Genomic DNA, 12,775 nt, shown 5'->3' with positions numbered 1-12,775 from the left:
AGACCAGGATGTGGACAAATTTTCCAGCTTGCATTCCAGTGCAGAATATGGGAAATAAGTTTGCTGTGCAACTTAAGCCAGATTTTGTGACACAACAGATAAAAAGAAAGAATTTTATGTCCCCGAAGTTCAGAAAAAATTGAAAAAAGAACACTCACAGAGGCTTAATTTTTCTCCCCTAACCTTAATAAAAGAGGGAGGGGGAAGACCCCCACATCAACCTCTCTGTTCAGAAGGTCCCATGAATCATTGACTTTCTTTCCCACAAGCTCTGGATGTGGCTTCTGTTGTGGACAGGTGTGATTTGAAGTACCCTCATGCAAACACAACAACTAATGTGGTCAAAGAGAAGCAGCAGCTTGAGGTCGCTTTTGGCTTCCTCTGGTCTGGGCCACAGGGAAAATTATCCTTGTGCTGTCAGCTTACATACCGACCCATAGCATATTTCCCATAGACAGACAGAGTGTCCTTTGACCTGTCTCCCTCTCCTCACCCCCAATCAGTCATAACAGATGGCTTCCTCTCCCTGAGCCTGGCTATGTTGGAGGTTTCTTCCAGATTTTCCTCGTCATGTGTATGTTGTTATTGTAGGGTGTTTACCTTACAATATAATGCACATTGAGACAACTGTTATTGTGATTTGATGCTATATAAATCAAATGATAGATAGATAGACAGACAGACTTACAAAGGTTCATTGAAATCCCAGATGGAAACATTTTTCTTTCACCCAAAATACATTTTTTAAAGGAACAACCCAAATAAATACAGCAGCACTTTCGTGCGTTGACGTGACCCACTCGAATGTCGTGCAGCGATAATGAGGAACGCACACACTGTTCATAATCTAAGTCGAAATTTGCCACTTACAAGAAGGACGTACCAGAGTCCTTACTTATGTAACAGAGGCGGAGTTTACTCTTGAAGGACAGAGCTGACCACTTTGAGACACAGCTTGCCAAATTTCAAGAAATAGAAATTATCATTAAATATAAACAGCTTTCCTGCTTGGAAAGTTAGTCGCGCCACCCACTGGAATCTTTACCTTTATGGCATGGAGGAAAAAGAAAAAGAGGACATAAGAAAGGAAGCAATTCAAGTCTGCCAAGCTCTCCTACCTACGGTTTGACACTCAGAATGATGTGTTGGTGAGGAAGTCCACCAACACATCTGAGGCCTGAACACCTCCCTCTGCAACTGGATCCTGGACTTTTTGATGGAGAGGCCTCCAACACCACCACACTGAGCACTGGAGCCCCTCAGGGCTGTGTGCTCAGCCCACCTTTGTTCACTTTGCTGACTCACGTCTGTGCAGCAATGCACAGTTCGAACGACATCATCAAGTTCGCCTATGACATGACTGTAGTGGGTCTCATCAGCAAGAACGATGAGTCAGCATACAAAGAGGAGGTGCAACATCGAACAGACTTGTGTAGATTCACCAACCTCTCTCTCTGAATGTGGACAAAACAAAGGAGATGATTGCTGACTTCAGGAGAGCACGGAGAGATCACTGTCCATTACTAAGAAGGCACACAGCGTCTCTATTCCTGTGGAAGCTGAGAAAAGCCCATCTCCCTTCATCCATTATCACCACGTTCTACAGAGGGACTATCAAGAGTGTCCTGAGCAGCTGCATCACTGTCTGGTATGGTAACTGCACCATATCGGATCGAAATACCCTACAAAGGATAGTGAGAGCAGCTGAGAAGATCATTGGAGTCTCGCTTTCCTCCATCACAGACACTTATAGCACCTGCTCCATCCACAAAACCACCAGCATTGTGGAGGACCTCACACACACTCTTCACCCTGCTGCCTTCTGGAAAGAGGTACTGGAGCATCTGGGCCCTCACTGCCAGACTGCGGAACAGTTTCTTCCCCCAAGCCAGGGGTAGGGAACGTTAGTCCTCGAGAGCCAGTGTCCTACAGGTTTTATATTTGTCCTTGGTCCAACACAGCTGATTTAAATGGCTAAATTAGCTCCTCAACACGTCTTGAAGTTCTCCAGAGGCCTGGTAATGAACTATACATTTGATTCAGGTGTGGTGACCCAGGGTGAGATCTAAAACCTGCAGGACACCGGCTCTCGAGGACTAACGTTCCCTACCCCTGCCCCAAGCCATCAGACTCCTGAACACTCAGTGACTGGAATGACATATACATACGCACACCTTCATACACATCACTACCAAGCACTTATCTGCAGTATCACACACACACACACACACACACACATTTCCATTGCACTGTTTTGTGTCTGTATCGTCCTGTTGTGTCAAGTTTTGCACTGTCTTGGTTTTTTGCAGTCTTTGCACATTGCACTTTACGTAGTCCTATATTTGTCTGTTATATGTCATCTGGAGCACCAGGATCTTGGAGGAATGTTTCACTCTGTACTGTAACACTGTACATGCTTGAAATGACAAGAAAAGCCACTTGACTTGACTTACCAGAGGCCAAGAACAAACTAGCGGACATTGTGGACACAGTGCATCACCTTGGTCCAAAGAAAATGAATAACACCTGTCCCAGAGGCATTATTCTGCAGTTCACCTCCTGAATTTACCGCGATGCTGCCCAGCTAAAAACTCATCCTTCTTGAAAAATACATACATGAGACTCGCAGAGGATTTATCTACTGAAGAAAGAGAGAGAAGAAAGATACTGTGGCCTGCTGTAGAAAAAGCATGGAAAGAAAATAAACCGGCATACTTCATTGGTACCGAGCCCTCGTGAATGGAATCGAAGTATTCCCACCATAAACTGTACTGACTGTTACTCAGTCTTTATTCAGGGTACAGTATGCTGTGGCACCTTTTTGTTGTTCTTGTTCTCTATAATTTTGTGGACTCCCTTTAACTCTACTAAGTACGTCACTAGGTATGTTCCTCTTATGCACTCTAGATCCACCTTAAGATGCATACTCCCTCCACAACTATTTTGCTCTGGCTCTCTTTGTTTACCCTTTTTATCTCTTAGTGGAAAAACCTACAGAGAATTAATTTCCTCTTAATGCACTATACTGTGCCCATCTGTTCTCAGAACTCTACTTTATTCCACCCCATGTTAAAGTTCCTAAAGTTAAGTAAAGTTAGATTTGTGGCTCCCCCTCCCACGGTTCTCAGGGTACCAAGGACTGTAAGTTTTCTCTCTGACAGCTTTTTATTTATTTTTGTTTTATTTGTTCTTATGTCACTGTCTATTATTTCCCTTAATGCGAGAGGTTTAAGAGACAACACAAAATGAAAAGCCATATTCCTATACTGTAGACAGTATGGTACTGACTTCTGTTTTATACAGTAATCCCATTCTACTCCACAAGATGCTATCCTATGGAGGTCACAATGGGGCTCTGAGTTATGGTTCTCTTATGGTTCAGAATTCTCAGCAGGGGTTTGCATTTTTAAAAATCATTTTGATGGAAAAATCCTGTTTTCTGATTCTGACAAGGATGGTCATTATTAGTGTGAATGCTGATTAAGCAGTCACAGTATTGCATATTGAGTATTCAACTCTATCTACTTTCACACACGTTGAGCTACAGACACCATTCAAACTTTAAAACAAAGCCAAGAAATTGAACTACTCAGCTTTTATTTATCTTTTCAATATCTTTTATACTTTTTCTTCATTTCCAGTTTGAGTTTCATGATGTGTTTCAGAGTTTATTCAGAGTTTAGAGGGTGTCTATGGAACGGAATGTTGGTGGTTAGAGTGAGAGCTTCAACCGACACAGTGTGAGAAACCAAAGAATTCATCTAAAAAAAACTTCTTTCAACTGCTGCTGTGTCCACAGTTCTACAGTTATCTTTTTACCCTCAAAAGGTAGCCATTGTTGTTCTCTTTCCAACAAAGTGTCTCTAAAAACTCACACATGTAAACTTTTTAAACTGTGTGGATCCAAGTGAAGGGAGTACCTTCTAGAGAGATTGGTGGTCATGGTGAAGAGAATGAGTGGGAAAAAGTTGGAAAGGGGGGGAAGAGGCACAGGGCTAGTGAAAGGAAGAAGAAAAAGAAGTGAGGGTAGTACAGAAGGAACTGATAGTGAAGGTAATGAAGAGGGAACAAGTCCAAGTATGAATGTCCTTGTGAGGTTTGAGGGCGCGAAGAAAATGGATCCACTTAAGCTAACAAGAGCACTTAAAATACAAGTTGGGGAAATCAAATATGCTAAGATACTCAGAGATGGAAATTCACCGGTTGGTTGTAACACAGAAGTGCAGGTGGAAAAAGCAAGGAAACTTGTGGGGGTGTGCAAAGTCAAAGTGAAGAATACTGTAAGAGTAGGGGAAAGGAGAACTAATGGAATTAAATGAGTTATTGAGGGAGTACCATTAAATTTAACTATGAAAGTACTAGTGGAGAATTTAAAACTAAGGAATGGAGAATCAAATCAAATCAAAATATATTTATATAGCACATTTAAAAACAACAATGTCGATCAAAGTGCTTCACAAATTAAGAGCAAGTAAAATAATTTACCAACAGTGAGACAACAGCAACACAAGACAAACATAAGCCTGCCAAATGATAATCAACTAACTTAAGCCAAAGTAAATAAATGAGTCTTTAAGCGAGATTTAAAAGACTGAATAGTATCAGAAGTATGAATGGCAATAGGAAGATTATTCCACAGTCTAGGTGCAGCGATAGCAAAGGCACGATCGCCTCTGGTTTTCAGCCTAGACCTGGGTTGCATTAAGAGCATTTGATTAGAGGATCTTAGTGCTTTTGGGGGGTTATACAACTGGTTATACAAATGTTAAATAGCTAGGTGCCATATTCATTAAATATTCATTAAAAACTCTTAGCAAAGCAGTCTCGGTACTATGTTGAGGCTTAAAGCCAGACTGGAACTTTTCCCTAACACCATTGGTATCTAAGAAGGTCTGAAGCTGTTTACAGACTACTTTTTCCTGGATTTTTGACATAAAGGGAAGTTTAGAAATTGGCCTATAATTGGAAAGAACATTGGAGTCAAGATTAGTCTTCTTTATAACAGGTTGTACAAAAGCATGCTTGAATTGCATTCAATATGAATAAAATACAAGGTCCAGTAGTGTTCAACGCTTCCTTGAAAATGTGGGCTGGAAGAATATCATGTCGGAAGTTGGAGATTGTTAAGTGATCAATTATTTCCTTTACATCCAAAAGAGACAGGCTCAAACTGCTGGAAAACAGCAGAGCATTTAAAAGCTGGAGCTGGATTTGAGACTACAGATGAAAGGTTGCACCTCGAAGCTGGTGTAAAAGACTGGTGGTAGTTCCCGGCACCAAAATTTAAGTTTAAAAATCAAAGCTAATCCTACATCTCAGCCAGATGTCCTAGGGGAGCTGGCGAAGGCACAATCCGGGGGAAGAAGCTCCGAAAAAGAAGAAGACTCCCCGGGACGAAGCCAGGTTTCCGTCAGAAATAGGAAATCCAGCCCAGATAAGAGGAAAACGTCGTTTAAAATAAAAGTCTTATTAGCCAGTGATCTGATATTTAGCAAGGCCATCTGGAGTAAAATAAAATTGTTGCTGATTGGAGCAGATCTCAACAGGCGAAGATTGCTGTGGTTCGTGCCACCTCTGGAAGGCCGCACCCAGCTCCGAACAGGTGGAAACTCAGCTGGCGAATCCAGGTGAGCATAGTGTCCAATAGGCCGTAAACAGCGATGGTGGGGCAATCTAAAGCAGAAGCGGTCCCGGAGAGCATGGGAAGGAGGTAAGGTATTTAAAAATACATGATAGCTGCTCACATCCAGCTGCTCACATGCAGTGAGTTTAAATAAGGCTTGAGGCGAACACGAATACAACCCCGTTTGCCCGAAGTTAAAGGAACAAGGAGAATGACTAAAGGTCCAGAGAAAGTAGAAACAAAAACTGTGGTGGTGGAATTTGTAACAAAAGAGGTACCAAAGGAGGTCTTCTTTGGATAAATAAAATTCAGTGTGAGGGACACAGTGTTGCTTTTTGGGGATGTGAAGTGTTGAGGCAGCAGACAGTTGCTCAAAAATCGAGGGTACTGCAGAAAGTGACCTATGCACAGGCATGTAAAATGATGGAGCAAGAGAGACAGATTGGGAAACCCAGGTTAGAGGAGAAGTAATGGAAAAGGTTATGAAAATGGTTGAAAGGAAAATAGAGGAAGAGAAGATGGTGACATTTTTTATTGATTATAACAGATTCATATCGGTACCAGCAGTTATGCAAATTTATGATATCAGTATTAGACATTTAAAAAAGTGGTATCGTGCCATCTCTAGTTTTTACGCATACTTTCGATAGCAACAATGACGGTAAAAAGGATCATGTGGCTCCGCCGTCTGCTTGTTTATTTTCCACAAACCTTTCGCAATAAAGTTCAAGATCGTGTTGAGACTTTTCAAAATAAACTGAAATGATATATATTCCCCAAAATATCAAATTTCAGAATATGCATCAAACAAATTATCTCAAATGAAAACATGAAGTAACTATAAATGGTTCTTACAGTCACCACATGAAGGCAGGCACAGAGAATACCAGCATGGCCATTAAAGCAGCAGAACCAGGTAGCTCCAAACAGAAGGACCAGTCAAAACAAATACGGTTAAGGTTGAGATGTCCCTCCACCCGTATCAGCTCCTCGGGTGAGGACAACAGTTGCCCAACCATTCCCAGTGTAAAAAAATGTTTTTAAAAATAGTTCCATCTCAGCTGAGATGGAGTGAACAGTCTCCAGGGTAACAAACACAGAGAAACTAAAGAACTTAGAGAGCTAGAAAAACAGAAACAAAAATCAAGAGACTAGCAATGTACGGAAGAGGATTAGGGCCACTGGGGAAAAAAAGTGGGCACGTCTTTTTTTTTCTTCTATCCTCTTCCGTAGCAATGACACATAATTATGAAATCAAGGATTATTAATAGTACAAAACACAAAATTCTGGTTCACCGACCCAGGACCATGAAACCCAGGGGTGGTGGCATTCTTCGACTGGATGGATTCAATGATTTTCTTTACCCACTGCATGGTTGGATCAGTACAGAGTTTTTTACCAGCCACCGTCTTTAATCTAAAACAGAGACAAAAAATTAATGATACTGACAACTTATATATTTTTAAATATATCTGTAAGCATACTAGATATATACTAGTCTGCTTATTTTGAACTCTGGAGTCACTTACAGCACGCCTTCCATTGCACACCGTTTGTCTGTGTATTCAAAGCTCGTCACTCTGTTGGCCGGCAGACGTTTGTGGAGGAACTGAAAGCAGCATCTTTCTGGACCGAAGGTGCCTGAAAACATTATAGAGATATAAAGAACTATTAAAAGAAATCCAAGTGGAAAATTATGTCACTATATCACCTTAAAATTGTTTTTTACAGCTGGCTGTTTTGTGTTTCTGTCAACTTTTCAAAATAAATCACAGGACTTTGATTGTTGCAGTAATGTTATGTCAAAAGGCCTCAGTTCAGTTTGTCTGTATTTTTAAGAATAATGATGTCTTTCATTTTAGCTTTTGTTCATCTAAGACTTCTTTTTTAAATCGTGCTCCTTTTTTGGCCTTTCAGCAAACACGATCACGCTTAATTAAAAAGTTCAAATGACCAAATTTAGACTTTTGAAAGACAGAAAAAGAGGAGCAATTTGCCCTTTACGAGGAAAAATAAGTAGCATGCAGTCAGCTTACTGTCAGACGTAACGAGAGATGACAAAAGAACGATGCAGGCCATCAGAATGACGGGGTTCTTCATCATCATCATCTTCTTCTTTGGTGTTGTTGTCCTGTTTGTTTCTGTTTGTCTCTTCGGCCTGCTTGCTCGCCTGCACAGCTGGGTGTCTGTCTTCTTTCACACAGCCCCTCTCCCTTTTATTAAGCTGATATCATATGCATGTGTGCGCGCGTGTGCACATACGTGCACGCGTCTCTGTGCAGAACATGTACAAGGTAGCAGAACAAGTTCCATTACAAAAATATATGAGCTGCAACTCCCCAACATGCAAACAAAGTGCGGTTCTGTGGTCAGCAGGGGAAAGAAGAATCGGGGGAGGAGGGCAAATGATGCTGCGGTTGAAACCCGTTTCTCTGAAATTGAAAACACAACTTCTCCACCTGAGTCACCTAATGTTGCTGTATGTGTGAGCGTATCTGTACTTGATCATATGCATAGTTGGGCATTGCAGCTTTAAGCTTATCTCGCTGTTACAAGATAAGACATAACATTTGATAAGATAATATAAGGTGAGATAAAATGACACATATTTGAGAGTAAATGTGTCAGAAAAAAATATCTTAAATAAGTTGTTTCCCGGGCGGATCAAATTTACAGTGTACTTTCTTTTTTTTAGAGTGACTCTCTTTCAAACTAAAAAAAAGATAATTTAAAAAATAATTTAAAAAAATCTGGTTTTGCAACCACAACCTGTCTGCCTTCTGCTTTGTAGCTTTTCTGACCGTAGTTACATCTATTAGAAAGCCTTTTTCTGGCTTATTCACAGCATTTATGCATAAACTGCTATTAAATGCTATTAATGTCAACTTTTGCCTTGAAATCCAGACACCGGCAGCACTTTATAATAATTTTACACTACTAAGCATTACTACAGTAAGTGGTTAATTCATCATTTATAAAGCATTACTCCGCTTTAGCATGCGATTTATAAATATAGATATATTATTATGACTATGATTATGACTAAGATTGTGATTATTACTAGCAGTGATGTAGTAACAGTGATAGCTCTACATGGTGTAACCCTTACAAATGGATAAATATATCTGTATTCATAACTGGCACACTAAGGAGAAGTAATTAAGCACTTACTAACACCTTGCTAATATTGAGGAACGATTTGAGCATAAGAAACTTGCTTCAGCTAAAGCAGAGGACAGAGGCTGGAAGATCAAGGTATACACACACACACACACACACACACACACACACACACACACACACACACACACACACACACACACACACACACACACACACAAAACATATTAAGGATTGTACATTAACATATTTTATTGTGAAAACTGTTGTCGCAACCATAATGAATTTAACCAGATAAATATTTTATATAGTGATAGAGAGAGAGAAAGACACGCAGTATGCAAACGGCTGACAAACAGTCATTATAATTTGTCATACATTGAGATTAGCAGACAAATCAACAATATTGCTCTTCCAATTAATGGCTATTAGTTAGCCATTAATTGAAAGTGCTGAACACGGTCCAAAAAGGTCCACAAGATTCGACAGGCTACATTAGTGTCTACTGTCTGTCTACTGTTTACTATCATAGCCAAGTGGCTAACAAAGGTAAACATAAGTTTTCACTATCCCTACTAATGAATGCTATCTTGTTTCAGGACACATGTCATACATAGTACCTGCCATTATCCAAAGATACCTGTATACCTGTATCTTTTGCTCATTTCTCCTTTTTTCTAAACTGAGCACCTGATGGCTTTGACTTTTTCTGGTCCATCTTGCATCACTAATTTTGCACTCCAGTATCAACACCCATTGCCCAACCCGAGAATCACCACAACATAAACTAATAGACCTACACCTTACTGCGCAGATTGGGTTTGTATAGGGGTTTTTTCTCTGGGATTTCACACAACCCAGGAAATATAATGAATACATAATGGGCTTAGATTGACAATATTATGAATGAAATGTGCTCTATTTGGAAGCAGCCCGCCCCCTTCCCTTTCCACAGGTTGTGTGTGAGCAGCAGCATCAAGCAGGTGCACCGAGGGCCCTCGCGCTCACTTTTCGCGTATATGTGTGTGACAGAAACATTGGTGCAAATTATAAGTCTATATCATAATGTCTTGTGTTTTTGTGTTTGCTGTCAACGTTAACGCTTTAACGTCATCATCACAATTAACGCAATTAAAATGTTTAACCCAATCAACCCATCTGGAGCGCAGAATGGACAAACTTTGGACAAACTGCCTGAAATGCATTAACAGAGACATTTCAGGGATTTTGAGTCATTCTGCGCTCCAGATTGATTAATTGTGAAAAAATCTTTAATTGCGTTAATCGTAATGACGGCGTTAACATTGACAGCCATAGTTTGTTTTTATCCACTTTTATTTTGCGAGCTGGTTATTAACAACAACAGCCTTTATTTGTCACATACACAATCATACAGAGTACAACATGTAGTGAAATGCTTGTGTCTGAAGTGCGGACAGGCTGCAGACGTAGCCGCGCTATTCCAGGTTGGTTTTAGCATGGGGGGGCGTCTAGCCAGGACCCTTACTGGATACCAGGTGGGAATCGAACTTATGACTCCCACTCCAAAGGTGTGTAGTCTTACAACCCTCTCCTCCCTGTGCAGCAAGCAGCAGCCGTACCTTGAAATGGAGGGAGCCCTTAAACCTCACAAATGGGCAATAGAAAATCGATCGGTGCCTATGCAATCCCCAAAATGCGCTGGCATGATGTCGGGGAAGCATGGGTGCCAGCAACCTTTTTTTTGCTGATGCCATGATGCCGCACCCACCATGATGCTGCCCTGTGCAACGGCCCATGTTGCCCATATCAAAAACCGCCACTGGGCTGGAGTGCACAGAAATGACGATGCAAGTTGGTAGAGATGCAGGTATACAGTATTCCTAGGTCCCACAGACTATCAACTAAAAATAATAAACAAATTAAATTGCTGCACATATTGCAGAATAGGGATGGGTACCGGTGTGGCACCGGTTCTGACATAAACGGTAGTAACCAGGCCGAAAAGCAGCGCACATTTCGGCGCTTTATTTCGGTGCTTTTTTTCCTGAGCCAATTCTAGCCAATCATTTTACGTTTCCGAGGATAGTAGGCGGGTCCAGGTACGTACGTTCTTTTAGAGCAGAGCTACAGATTAAAAATGCCTAAGGCGAAGCGGTCAAAAGTCTGGCTGTACTTCACAGCAAAAGATGCAAACTTAGCAGCCTGCAACAAGTGCTTTAAGGTGATACTGTGATACTGTCAAAGGAGGTAACACCTCGAATCCGATGAAACACCTGGCGACGCATAGCGGTTTTTTTTAAAGCCGAGAAATGCGCCGTGTTTGATAGCTTGCTGCGAGACCTCACACCGAGCACATCTACTGCGGGTGTGCTGCCTGTTATCGGACCTGGAGTTAGCAACATCCCCCAAGAACCCGAAGAGTAGAGTTCTGGCCCCTAGCCCTGCCAGTGTAGCAGAAATGATGACGGATGATGATGGCAGCAGCAGCCGTTCTTCTCTGCGTGAGTAGCTTAATGTTGTTCGTGTGTAATTTACGTTGAGTAGGCTAACCACGTTATTACATTAATGCATGTAAGATGAACTATCAAACACCGTCGTAGTTACATGCGGCTGTCTTCTTGTTTGATGGCAGATACTCCCTTCACCCTGGCCAAAAAGGCTAAAATGACCAAAGAAAAAGTGGAAAACAGTTAAACATGAGAGGTTTTTGGACAAAGTTTGTGTTTTTTCCATTGTTTAAGCACTGCTTCCAGCCAAGAGTGATACCATATATGCCCTATAGCTGCAGAAAAGGCTAACATTGTTATCTTTTTACATAAAAAACAGCTGAACATGAAAGGTTTTTGGACCAATTTTGTGTTCTCCATTCTTTAAGCACCGGTTCGAGCACCGTTTAAGCACCGGCACCGTTTCAAAAGTACCGGTTTGGCACCGGTATCGGATAAAACCTAAACGATACCCATCCCTAGCAATGACACATCATAATAAAATCAAAGATTATTATTAATAGTACAAAATACAAAACACTGGGTCACCGACCCAGGACCATGAAACCCAGGGGTGATGCCATTCTTCGACTGGACGAATTCAATTATCTTCTTTACCCACTGCATGGTTGGATCAGCACAGACTTGTTTACCAGCCACCGTCTTTAAGCTAAAACAGAGACAAAAAATTAATGATACTGACAACTTGTATATTTTTTAAATATATCTGTAAGCATACTAGATATATACTAGTCTGCTGATTTTAAAGTCTGGAGTCACTTATAGCACGCCTTCCATATAACACCGTTTGTCTGTGTATTCAAAGCTCGTCACTCTGTTGGCCGGCAGACGTTTGTGGAGGAACTGAAAGCAGCATTTTTCCGGACCTAAGATGTCTGAAAACATTATAGAGATATAAAAGAACTATTAAAAGAAATCCAAGTGGAAAATTATGTCACTATATCACCTTAAAATTGTTTTTTACAGCTGGCTGTTTTGTGTTTCTGTCAACTTTTCAAAATAAATCACAGGACTTTGATTGTTGCAGTAATGTTGTGTCAAAAGGCCTCAGTTCAGTTTGTCTGTATTTTTAAGAATAATGATGTCTTTCATTTTAGCTTTTGTTCGTCTAAGACTTCTTTTTTAAATCGTGCTCCTTTTTTGGCCTTTCAGCAAACACGATCAGCTTAATTAAAAAGTTCAAATGACCAAATTTAGACTTTTGAAAGACAGAAAAAGAGGAGCAATTTGCCCTTTACGAGGAAAAATAAGTAGCATGCAGTCAGCTTACTGTCAGACGTAACGAGAGACGACAAAAGAACGATGCAGGCCATCAGAATGACGGGGTTCTTCATCATCATCATCTTCTTCTTTGGTGTTGTTGTCCTGCTTGTTTCTGTTTGTCTCTTCGGCCTGCTTGCTCGCCTGCACAGCTGGATGTCTGTCTTCTTTCACACAGCCCCTCTCCCTTTTTTAAGCTGCTATCATAAGCATGTGTGTTCCATTACAAAAATATATGAGCTGCAACTACCCAGTGGTTCTGTGGTTCTGTGGTCAGCAGGG

The 12,775-nt window shown here is 41.0% G+C and overlaps 1 protein-coding gene and 1 pseudogene across 1 annotated transcript; both read right to left on the bottom strand.

The window, feature by feature from the left end:
• Positions 1 to 5,539: 5,539 nt before the first annotated feature.
• On the bottom strand, positions 5,540 to 7,801 carry LOC134643536 (C-C motif chemokine 26-like). The gene is made up of 4 exons (XM_063495950.1): positions 7,661 to 7,801; positions 7,154 to 7,265; positions 6,898 to 7,040; positions 5,540 to 5,673 (listed from the first exon to the last, which is right to left on the bottom strand). Exons 1-4 carry the CDS (start codon positions 7,731 to 7,733, stop codon positions 5,540 to 5,542), a joined length of 462 nt encoding a protein of 153 aa, XP_063352020.1. The 5' UTR covers positions 7,734 to 7,801.
• Positions 7,802 to 11,326: 3,525 nt separating this feature from the next.
• On the bottom strand, positions 11,327 to 12,576 carry LOC134643535 (monocyte chemotactic protein 1B-like; annotated as a pseudogene).
• Between the last annotated feature and the right edge of the window lie 199 nt (positions 12,577 to 12,775).

This window comes from Pelmatolapia mariae, linkage group LG15 (genome assembly GCF_036321145.2).
Source record: "Pelmatolapia mariae isolate MD_Pm_ZW linkage group LG15, Pm_UMD_F_2, whole genome shotgun sequence".
NCBI classification, from domain to species: domain Eukaryota; kingdom Metazoa; phylum Chordata; class Actinopteri; order Cichliformes; family Cichlidae; genus Pelmatolapia; species Pelmatolapia mariae.
The sequence above is the reverse complement of the archived record's forward strand: the minus strand, read 5'-3'. Positions and strand labels throughout refer to the sequence as shown.

Excerpts from the sequence above, each read along its gene's own strand:
- LOC134643536 (XM_063495950.1), bottom strand. The coding sequence starts at position 7,733 with ATGATGATGATGAAGAACCCCGTCATTCTGATGGCCTGCATCGTTCTT. Across the intron at positions 7,266-7,660 it reads ATCTCTCGTTACGTCTGACA|GCACCTTCGGTCCAGAAAGA; the intron begins GTAAGCTGACTG and ends TAATGTTTTCAG. Across the intron at positions 7,041-7,153 it reads TGTGCAATGGAAGGCGTGCT|ATTAAAGACGGTGGCTGGTA; the intron begins GTAAGTGACTCC and ends TCTCTGTTTTAG.